At 34.3% G+C, this 12,179-nt stretch overlaps 1 protein-coding gene across 4 annotated transcripts in view; it reads right to left on the bottom strand.

Moving 5' to 3' along the window:
- Positions 1–2,145: 2,145 nt before the first annotated feature.
- The window catches only part of Kif2a (kinesin family member 2A), a 56,932-nt gene continuing 46,898 nt past the window's right edge, over positions 2,146–12,179 (bottom strand). For all 4 annotated transcript variants that reach the window (XM_047555127.1, XM_047555128.1, XM_047555129.1 and 1 more), the window contains 4 exons: positions 11,532–11,682; positions 7,561–7,662; positions 4,088–4,223; positions 2,146–3,063 (listed from right to left, as the gene is read on the bottom strand). In XM_047555127.1, coding sequence (XP_047411083.1) covers positions 2,978–3,063; positions 4,088–4,223; positions 7,561–7,662; positions 11,532–11,682 — 475 coding nt within the window. In that variant the 3' untranslated portion in view covers positions 2,146–2,977. The remainder of the gene's footprint in view (positions 3,064–4,087; positions 4,224–7,560; positions 7,663–11,531; positions 11,683–12,179) is intronic.

The raw sequence follows: 12,179 nt of genomic DNA, 5'->3' as shown, positions 1-12,179 counted from the left end.
TTTTGCTTCTTTCTTTTCCCTGTTTACTCTATACAGTTTCTTCTATTGTTGTCTACCTCTTCAGCTACCCTGTTGCAGCATAGGCTACCTGATGGTTCTGGGTAAGACTCAGTCTGTTGCTATCATATAGTGCCAGGATGTTCTGAGTATGACTCCTTACCTATAAAATGAGGAAGATAAGCTAGAATGAAATTAACTATAAAATTATATGATTTTTCTTGGAGAAATAATCATAGAATTAATAAAATTTCAGAATTTTGTAAATCAAAAATAGGTCTTAAAATATCTACTGTCAACTCCATAAAAACCAGTCTTTTCCCCACAACTACAGGTCCCTGGCATAAATGAAACTATGTAATGAAAAATTTCTGTACTTTTTCATATATCTGGTTGTTTACGTTTAAACTATGTAAAAATTATCCAATTGAGAATTCCAATAGTCGTATACAAGTTTTATTAGCTATTCAATTCAAATCAATATAGTATTAAATATATTCTAATGAATTAAGAAAATTAGTAAAAATAATTGATATTTAGCTTTTTGTATAACTATAACTTAATAGAAGTGTTTCCAATTAATTTGCAAAGGTACACTAGAATGGAAGATAAATTGTTTACCTAAACAGATTTTTTTGAAGTCTGGCTTAAAAGTCATATTGTAAATGTTACTAGTTAAAATAATATATATTAACAGCAATATCAGCTTTCAAGTCTGAGAAAATACTAAAACATGTTTAATTCAGAACAAAAAAATGAAGTTACTTAGCTGTACAAGCCAATTTTACTGAACATTAAAATCTTAAGCATGGATTTTTTTTTTTTAATCTCACAAACTATTTACTTTGCAAAGTTCACTTTTGTCCTAACTTTGTCCTTATAAGATTTAATTCAACTTTCTTCTTAGGTTGTTTCCCCCTCTAACCCTATGAACTGTTTAGTTTTAGTCTCTTTTCTGGCCTTCAGTTTCCACTATCTGAAGCTGAAGGATTGTATTATTGCTACCTCCCAAGTTCTTTGCTGGTACTAAATTTTTGAAATACCTTGACTACCACTGAGAAAGAAACTATCATAGTATAAGGCAGCAGAATCATCTATAAAAAGACCCTCCAAAGAATGGTACCCATGCAATGCAAATAATATCAAAGCTAATCTGTTTTGCTTACAGTGCTCAAGCTTACGTCTTTATTGCCCTTTGTAGATTGGTCAGTCTCAAAAACTGCTTTTTATACAGCCCCTGCAAGTCAACAGTTCTCCATTCTTCCTCTTTGAAATAAACAGAAATAGAATACATCTTAACAAATGCAAGAAAACCTGAGTCCCTTCCAAAACAAAGATCATTGTATTGAAGTAAATTATCTCTAAACTCATACCATAGATTTAATTTATTAATAAGCATATTGTGAAAAACCTACATTTGTTTTAGAGTTCACGTTTACAGAGCTTTTCACGGTATTAGGATTTCTCACAGCTACCCTCACAGTATCATGAACAGTGAAATAGAGAATCTGGCTCATGACTCTTATCATAGCTTCCCTTTGGCTCATGGGTGAGCTAGTGGTTCCCTAGAGTAATTCAAAACAAGATATCCTTGGGAAATTTTCTGTTATTCATCTACTCTTGGACTCTATCCTGGGAACACAGGGAAAACTCCTAGAGAGAAATCTTTGACAAATTATTTACATGGAAAAAAAAAGGCCAGTTTTCTTTCTTAGAGTAGCAATCTGCAAAAATAAGTGCTGCCATTTAAAGAGTAGCATACCTTACCACCAATCTATTGGTGAGAATTTTATTATTCCTACCAAATAATGGTAAACGTCACATATTAAGTATGGGATGGAACTTCGGTTAGATCTGCCTTTTAAGGCAACTCTCTCAGCTTAATTCTTTTTCAAGGGAGTTACGTACTGTCTACACTTGGCTTAAACTAACTACTATTATGGACTACTTTCAATGTACATATAACTGTTCATGCATCAGAAGCCAATTTCCTTTAACAGTACATTTAAAGGCATATTTTGGGGTGCTAATAAACACTTCAACTTAAGAAATGATATTGGCAGTGATCAAATTGCACTATTACTCTTGTTAATACCACACTGGCACACACACTGCATATATATGTATCGTCCTAAGATAAAACTCTTCTCAGAATTTCATTACTTTTTATTATACACCAACTAGTTTATATTTTAGTTTTTTTTTTTTTTTTTACAAAGAAAATGCTAAGAAAATTAAAATCACATGTTATGGTTTTAAAATCATAATTCCAGATTTCTTTACATATAGGATGGAATGGTCCAGCAGCTATGTCCACTGTCACAGACTTTAGTTCCGTTCAATGATATGGCACATCCTGCAAAATTAACTAGTCACACACAAAAAATGTCTCAAAACACAGTAGAAATGTACACACAATAAAGGTAATTTACAATGACAAATAAGGAATGTAATTTATCATGGCTGTGCTTCAGAAATTTAGGGTCAATAGCCTTTATCAAGGCACAGAGCAGGAAAAGGTGAGCACAGCTCTCTAGAAGTAGGCAAGGTATGTACAATCACTGATGAGGTATGCATGCACGCAAAGGATTTAAAACTGCTCAATCTCGCTATGAAAATTGAACTGAGTTAACAGGAAATGCTGTGGCTTCTCCCTACTATTCACCTCTGGATCAAGTTCACAATCTTACTTCATCATATAGAAAATAAAATTGGCAAGGATCTCCAAAAGTAAATCACTATTTGGGTAAAAGAAACAAAATGCTTCACTAATTCCAACTCTTCCTTGTGCCTCCTGGATTAGAAGCATTTTGTACACTTTTTTGAGTTTCACAAAATTGAAATGTCATTCAGGTGAAGGACAAGACATTTTCCACAGACACTTAAAATTTCAAACTTTCAAATGGCCCTTACAGCTGAACCATTTTATGTTACAGTAAGTAGTGAGGGTTCTGGGGATCCTTTAGCAGCGAATACCAATTTAAAGGGCACGGGGTCTCTTGGGGTTAATTTGCTTGCTGGCTTGTTCTTCTTCTTGTAGAGCTGCTCGAAAAGATTTCACTTTATCTTGGAAAAAGAAAAGAACAAAGGAATAAGTACTGCATTACATGCAATAATAGCATACAACTATATGGGTCCTATCAAGATTAGCTCTTATTTCATAACATTAATTCAGTATTTTCCCTTCTGTTCCCTCAGAACTAAATATAATGCTCAACTATTTTTTTAAGTTGATAATGGGCATTTATTTATTTAGATGTGGAGATGAGAATTGAACCCAGTGCCTCAAATGTGCCAGGCAAGTGCTCTACCACTGACTAAAACCCCAGCCCTCAACTGTTTTATTACAAATTCCTGGAAGTGAGTTTTTATCTATAAGCACTGCTTCTCTGTACAACACAATTTAAAATAACCTGCTTTTAAAAATTACATACCCAATTTTCTGCTAAAAACTAGGAATTTCAATCTGATTTCATGTTGAACTCTACATACACACAACAAATGCCCATTCATACATAAGCAAGAGCCAGTCTAGCATAATCACAAGAAATATTTGAAATTATACAGATAAGCTATTTTAAAAGTCAAAAAGATATGTCATATACAGAAATTACATACTTCCCTTCATGAGGAAGGTAAAAAAGGATAGTTATCCAGTATCTTTCCCTTTCTTTAAAAAAGTTTCTCAAAAAAGAAACAAGATGGCACAGAAAGATAAAGACGGGCAGTTATTGAACACATCTAATATAAGACTAATTCTGACAAGCACTAGCCTACCAAACTAAGTATCTGAAAAGAATATATAACTTGCAAGTTTGTTAAAATGTATATTTCCTTAATAATTATAAGATGTCTTTATTGTCTCAAAGGACTGAAAAAAATGACTAGAGAACTTGAAATGACATGACACTTTGTTTTATTTAGAAAAAAAGAGACTGGTTGGTTAGTCTTTATACCTCTGGAATATAAAATGGTGCCCATAACTTACACTTCAATATTGTCCTATTGCAATATGAAATTCTGCAACTAGTGTATGTACCCCAATACCAAGCAGATTTCATACCAAACACTAAAATGGAAAAAGCATTACCCCGCAGCTCAGTTAAAATGTCTATTTTTTGCTCAAGTATCGCTTCAAGTTGTGTAGCATATGAATCTACATCATAATCTACTTCTTCAGTCATCTCTAGGAGAGCCTTTTCATCTTCTAACCATCGAATTGATTCCTAAAAATAACAAATTACAATTTTAATAATTCTTTTCAAAAAGATACCAATTTAGAAATTTTCTTAATTAAAAACATGCTTAAGATATCTTCTAAAACATTAACAGATAAGATCTCTATTCACAGACAGTAAAATTTTTTCTTCAAACACAAACACATACATGATTGGTCAAATAAAATGACTTCATTTCTCAACTTTTATTCTACCTTGAATGGATTTTAGAGAAAGAATGGACACATTAACATCAGTGACCAAAGTAAATTTTAAAACCTCAAAAGGTGTTCCTCAAAGAAAGAATAGGCATAATACAGCTACTGAACAATTTGACGATGGCTATGGCAGGCCTATAACTTTTAAGTCATCTGGAATTAACGTTCAGTTGGACCCTATTAGGTTTGTCCCCTCTGAAACTCATGTTGGAGTTTAAACCACATAGTGACATTATTAAGCGGGTAAACTATGGTATTTAGAGGCAGGGCCTGTGGGAGGTGGTGAGGATTAAGCCATCAAGGTGGAGCTGTTATGGTTGAATATCGGTGGCTTTAAAAGGGAGAGAGACCAGAACATACTACAAGTGAATATACCCCGGTCTCATACGATGCCCTGTGCTACTTTTAGGCCATCAACAGATGCAGACCCCTCAACCATGAGCCAAAACTGAGCCTTTTTATAACTTACCCAGTCCATGATAGTATATTAATAGCAACAGAAAATGGATTCCAGGTTGGGCCAAAACATAACCCTGGTTCTTCAAAATCATTTAAAAATCTTGTTCAAAATCATGAGGAAGCAATGGACAGCCAATTTAGAAAAGTCAAAAAAAGTACTCAATACTAGCTACTTACTATTCATAAATGCTTCTAGGAACACAATAATTTCTGACTATATGTGAAACCCATAAGTTTTACTTTCTAGCAGTGTCAGAATTCATACAGATTATAAATGAGTTCAGATGGTTCTAAATTGGAATTTTTTGGACATAAAAATAGGTGTTTTCTATATCAACCAAAAATAAATAAATGAGCAAAAGGAAGAGTAGTAGTGTAGCAGGAGAACAAGAAAGGAAGGGGAGAGAAAATGGGGGAACAGGACTGAAATCAAATTCCATACACATGTGATTTTGTCAAAGTGAACCCAACTGCTATGTATATTTCTTATAAAAGGCATTAATTTTTAGGATGTGTACAATCTCAATTCTGCAAATATAATTCACTTTAATGGCTAATTACAATTAGACTATATCACCAGAATTTTAAAATTGCTATAGATATTTCATGTACAGGTACTTATAGAAAATATATATGAGTTAGAAAACACTAATATGCTATAAATTTTTTCTTTTCCTTCATCGTACATTTAATTTTTATTTAACAAAACACCATTTTTAGAAATGACAGCTGATAGTATAGAAGTACTAATATATGGAATTATAAATAAATATGGAAAGTCAGAACATGTTTTGACAACAAATGTGAAATTTCATCTACAAAAAAAGCAGAGAAAGATGGTCTTCATATAATACCTTGTTCCAAAGGGCAGACAACAATTTTCTTAAATGACTAGTGTCTGTTCTTACACCTATAGAGACTTTTTTTTTGGTACCAGGGATTGAATCTAGGGGCACTCAACCACTGAGCCACATTCCCAGCCCTTATTATTTTATATTTTGAGACAGGGTCTTGCTAAGTTGCTCAGGGTCTACTAAATTGCTAAGGCTTGCTTTGAACTTGCAATCCTCCTGCCCAGTCTCCCAAGCAGCTGAGATTACAGGTATGCACCATCACGCGTGGGTAGTAAGATTATTATAATAAGAGCTTGACTAGAAACCTAATGGTTTTAATAAATTTACATCCTAAATTGAAATCAAGTGTTCTCTTTCATTTTTGAACCTTTCATCCAGGTGCTTGAATGACCTGGAACTCAGGAATTTTACAAAGAGTTCCTCAACATATGAAAAGAAGAGTTAGTGTTCACCTTTTTCTCGGGAAATAAAAGTACTACAAGAAGTGGGAGAAGAGTAAGAAAAGCAAGTCAACAGTATACTTCATAATGATGTCCAAATGATATCTTTACTTCCTCATAAATACCATCACCCAGGATATTTTCCAGTTAAAAACTGAAAGCCAGGCCAGGCGTACTGGCACATGCCTATAATCCCAGTGGCTTGGGAGGCTGAGGCAGGAGGATCAGGAGTTCAAAGCCAGCCTCAGCCAAGTCAAGGAGCTAAGCAACTCAGACTCTGTCTCTAAATAAAATACAAAAGAGGGCTATGGCTCAGTGGTTGAGTACCCGAGTTCAATCCCCAGTACTCCCACAAAAAAGGGGAGAAGACAGGCTTGGTGGTACACACTTGTCCTGGTTACTCAGGAAGTGAGGCAGGATGACCACTGGAGCCCAGGAGTTCGAAGATAGCCTGAGCAACATGGCAAGATCCTGTCTCAAAAATACAAAAATGAGCAGGGTATGGTGGCAAATGCCTGTAATCCCAGTGACTCAGGAGGCTGAAGCAGGAATACTGCAAGTTCAGTATCAGCCTCAGCAACTAGGCAAGGCCCTGTTTCAAAAATAAATTCCCAAGGACCTCCAAAAAAAAAAAAAAAAAAAAAAAAAAAAAATCCCACATATTCAACAACTGGGAGAGGAGGATCATACAGTATAAAGTACTTTAAGACTGAATGCAGTGAAACCTGTCACAGACAATTTTGTCTAAGCATCATTTCCATCTCCTAAAAGTACAAACTTCCTTTTCTGCAAATTTTTTTTTTTTTTTTTTTTTTTTGCGGTACTGGGGATCGAACTCAGGGCCTTGTGCTTTCAAGGCAAGCACTCTACTAGCTGAGCTATCTCCCCAGCCCCCTCTGCAAATTTTTTTTAAAAATTTGTTTTTTAATTTTTAAGGCAGGGTCTCACTATGTTGCCTACATACCCAGGCTACATCAAACTCATGATATTCCTACCTCAGCCTACCAAATAGCTGGGACTACAAGCACATGCCACTGTGCCCAGCTTCCATAACCTTTGAAGAGTTTTTCTTACTGCTCCCAAAAGAAAGGAATACTAATAGAAGTTGAACTCTTCCCCACAAATGGACAATTAACAAAAAGAAAGGGCAAGAAGGGTGGTTAAAAGGAAAGATCTTTTCCCCATGGTGCAGATGAACTTTAGAATCACTGTTCATTATAATAATAAAAAAAAATACTATGATAGGGAAAAAATTGTCATGCCCTACAAATACACATATAGATGTTATTTTTTCTTAAGGAATGTTATATTCCAAGAATGATGAAAGCTAATATAGCTCAATAGATACTTTGATGAAGAAAGATCCTTTCTTTACCTGGAACACTGCCCTGTGATCTTCTACAACCTGTTCTTCCATTTCTACCATTTGTGAGACAGCTTCATGGAAAGTAAACAATTGTGGAGAAACTTCTTCTTCCTTAAAATAAAGTTTAAAAATTATGACATAAAGGTTATATTTTTAAATGATATTTTTTGTGGTTTTATTTTTTTTTCCTTCTGTTTTTGATGCTAAGTACTGACCAAAGACCTTAACATGCTAAGCACACACTCTACTGCCCAACCCCTAAAAGTAGCTTTTTAATGTCACTTTACAAAATAACATTTAGAATTTGAGGAAGCTTGAATGATGACAATTACTAAAATATACATAAAATTAAAAGTCACAATTTCTTTCTGTAGGTCAAAATAATATACAAAACTCTCAATAAGGCAATTCAAACTTTATCATGAGTAGGGAATAATTTTCCCTGATGCCAGGGTTTACTATAAAATTACCCTAAAAAACACTCTTTTGGAACAGTCAGCTTTTCAAATATAAATCTTTTGCAGATTGTAAATATGTTCAAATATTACTTTACTATTTTCTTTTCTTTCATGAATTAATTCATATACAGACAGTTCCTGACTTAAGGATGGTTCAGGTTATGATTTTAAGACTTATTAATGGCATAAAAGTGATAAGCACCCAGAAATCATATTGCAAATTCTGAATTTTGATCTTTTCTATAATATGTAGTACTTTCTTGTGATGCTGATAGCAAGCCACAGGTCCCAGTCAGTTATGATATTATGAGGTTAAACAACTGATACTCTACAGTGTACTGTGTTGCTATGATGTTCACCATGTTAGGTACGGTAAATGTGTTTTCAACTTGTGATATCAGACATACTGTTAATTCAAGGACCACCTGTACATGTAGGCCTTTAGTTTCTTTTCTTAAAAGAGATGAGTCAGGCATGGTGGCATATGCCTGTAATCCCAGCTACTCAATGCTGAGGCAAAAATATGACTAGATTGAGGTCAGCCTGGACATTGTAGGGAGACTGAAAAGAAAAAACAAAAGGGCTGGAGATAAAACTCACTAGTAGAAATCTTGTCTAGCATGGACAAGGCCCTGTTTTCTTTTTCTTTTTTTTGCGGTGCTGGGGATTGAACCCAGGGCTTTGTGCTCGCAAGGCAAGCACTCTACCAACTGAGCTATATCCCCAGCCCACAAGGCCCTGTTTTCAATCCCCTGCAGCAAAGGGAGAAGAGGGACTGGAAAAACATCATCTTTGGATAATGTAAATATAATGTCTTTCATCATGTTGACTATCAAATTAGTATCCTGAAGGACTCAACTCTTAGAAAAAAATAAATTTTCTAATTTTACTGCATAATTGGCTTACCAGTTGTTACAGAAAATTTTTTCCTTTCTTTCTTTTTTTGGGGTGAGACAGGATCTTACCATGCTACTCAGACTATCCTCAAATTCCTAAACTCAAATGATCCTCCTGCCTCAGCCTCCTAAGTACCAGGCCTATAGGCATGTATCACCATTCCTGGCAGTTATTACAGAAATTTGAATTGATAGTACACAGTATGCCAGTCTTACATCAATTCAAAATTTATCTGGCTAAGGTTTCTTTCTGAAGCTTCTTTCCCAAGAAACCTTTACTTATTTTTTTCTGGCTACTTCCTCCTCAAGCCCAGAATATACTTTCTTTCCTTGGCTTCAAGATACTATGAAAACTATTATTACACATAACCTATGCCACACACTTTTATCTATATAATTTTGTTCTACTTCTGGAATTTTAATGTACTTAATTATACATGCACCTATATTAGTTTTATCTCTAGGGCATATCTTAGATGCTATTCCATTTTAATTTACCTTGTTAACTGGTAAGACTTAATATTGCAAGAAGAATATGTACACATGCATTAATAACTAAGGACTAATACTGAACCATCTCAAGGTAAGTTCCCAGTGCTGGCAAAGTTCAAAGAAATGTCCTCCCTGAAACATGGAGGCTGTAAAAACTCATGTCATACTTGAAACCCCTGGATTAATTCTTGTCACCTAGCCTACCTGTCCAAATTAAAGTCTGGAAAGACTCAATAGATTAAAGTATAAAAGGCAAACACATGAGAGGTATGCCTAGCTTACTCTGGCTATCAGAATTTTTGTGAGGTACCATAGCTAGGTACAATGTAGGAACTGCTTTGAGGGCTCTAAGAAGAAGTAGTTTATTTCAAAACTCAGGTAGACAGGGAATACAGTGAGGCCAGGATTTCATTTTTAGCTTCTTTCATGTTTCAAAGTTTAGAACTCTTAGTTTAAAACTAGTTTTCTCAACCTTCAAACTACTGAAATTTTTGAGGGGTAGAGTGAGAGTGGATGGCTATCCTGTGCATTCCATGATGTTTAAAAGCTTCAAGGTGGGCTGGGGAGATAGCTCAGTCAGTAGAGTGCTTGCCTCTTCAATCCCCAGCACCGCCAAAAAAAACAAAAAAAAAAAACCAACCCTTCATGGCTTCTACCCCCTAGATGCTAATAATATCACTTCAGCTACGACAACCAAAACATCTTTATACAGTTTGTCTTTGGGGGGTGGGGGGCAAATCACCTCTGCTTGAGGACAGCTGCTTCCAGACTTGGTTTAATAACAGAGATAACATGAAGTAATATGGAATGTGATAACCGAAAGTAGTATGTCCATCTGTTACTCTAGAATATTTTGAACTTAACATCTGTTAGAAAGTATTACATAACTAACTACTAGTTTTCTTGTTTTCAAAGAATACTGTACTAAGTGGCAATAAGCTTAATTGACATAAATTGGACTCTGGTGTAAGAAAGATCTAGGTTTCAATTCTGGCCTCCTCACTTATGATCTTGGTCAAGCTACTTAAACCTCTTAGGAGATCAACTATAAAGTAGGAATAATTACAGAACTTACCACATTGAGTTGTGAAGATTAAATCAGATAACAAGTACAATGTTTAGAAAATGCATATCATGCATATAGTAAACAATTAGTAAATGTTACCTTTTAACATTATGAGAAAATGCCATGATAGGATTTTAGTGGAAAAAAGAATGACACAAAACCATGTAAAATATACATTTTAAAATGAAAATAAAAACTACATAAATAACTTGCATTTCACATGCAGAAAGTAATCCTATCAATATGTTAAAAACAATTATGTGGAAGTATGTTATTATTTGTGCTTTCTTATTTATTTATGCCCTTCTATCCTTATATAGTGAGCCTGCATTTTATTTATTTATTTTTTTTGAGTAAACAGAACATTAAAAAAGAGTACAGGGGTATGGTATCCAGGGTCTTGTGCATGCTAGGCAAGCACTCTACCACTGAGCTACATCCCCTACCCTTTTTGGATTTTATTTCAAGATAGTTTTGCTAAGTTGCCCAGGCTGGCCTTGACTTTTGATCATCCCACTTCAATCTCTCAAGTATCTAGAATTACAGATATGTGTAATTCCCAGTTAGAAAAACAGAATTTTATATTATGAGGCATCATTAAACATTTCAAACATAGAAAAGCAGCCAGGTTTAATGGATGATGGCATTTTGCAATGTTTGATTTTTCAAAAAGGTAATGGCTATGTGTCCATAGTTCCTTTATTTTGTTTTTAAGTTTTATTAAAAAGGTACTTATTGTATGGAAAATTCTTAAACTTGTTTCTATCCTATGTTACTAAAAATTTAATACTAGTATAAAATATGGGGTGAGGGGGGTAACAGTTTAGATCAGAAGTCTGGCAAAACAGATAATAGATGTTTTAGATTTGTGAACCATACAGTTACTGCTGCTGTTAAGAAAGCACCCAAGGCAATCCATAAATGAACAAGTACTGCTCTGTTCCAATAACACTTTATTTGTAAAATCAGATGTTTCACTTGCAGGGTAGTTTACTGACCCCTGATGTAGACAAAATTCTATTACTGAAATGAAGATTAGATCAATTACAACGATATTATCTCACTCACATTTTGTTCACAAAGAAGTTTTAGATCATCTCTCTGAGGGGAACTTCCCACACCCCACTGTGTCTCTATGTCATCGATCTGGTTTGGCGGATGGTGCATTACTGGACGGACATCACCAGCCGCAGTTGGATCAACAGTCAATTCTTTCACCCTATAGAGAAAAGGTATCTAATATTAACAAAGGCTCATGAATAGGAGCAAGAAAATACCAACCTCTTCAATATAAAGGCAATTCAATTAACACACTAAGATTGATGGTGTCACCTTTATAGGTCAAATTTATATGAAATCTCTGGAAATTCTGAGAGGATGTTTGGTTGTTTTGGTTGTTTAATTCTAGTAGTTTACATAAGCAACTTTTACAATTACTTCAAGTATAAATGCACAGTATTTTAAAGAAATAAACGTTGCAATTACATTATATGAGCAGAAAAATGTTTTGAAAGGCATTAAGTTTCACAAATAGGTCATTGCTGATTATAGAAAATTTGATACACTTTGCAGATTTCTGGTAGTTGAAATGCTTGAATTAAAAGTTAAATATGAAATAATTTTATTTCCAATATATAAAGATTATCAGATTTGCATCATTTTTAAAAATGTTTGCTTCTCATACTTAAATTTGCACATCTGGGAAAGAGTATATCT

The sequence above is a fragment of the Sciurus carolinensis genome, chromosome 6 (genome assembly GCF_902686445.1).
Source record: "Sciurus carolinensis chromosome 6, mSciCar1.2, whole genome shotgun sequence".
In the NCBI taxonomy this organism is placed as follows: domain Eukaryota; kingdom Metazoa; phylum Chordata; class Mammalia; order Rodentia; family Sciuridae; genus Sciurus; species Sciurus carolinensis.
The sequence above is the reverse complement of the archived record's forward strand: the minus strand, read 5'-3'. Positions and strand labels throughout refer to the sequence as shown.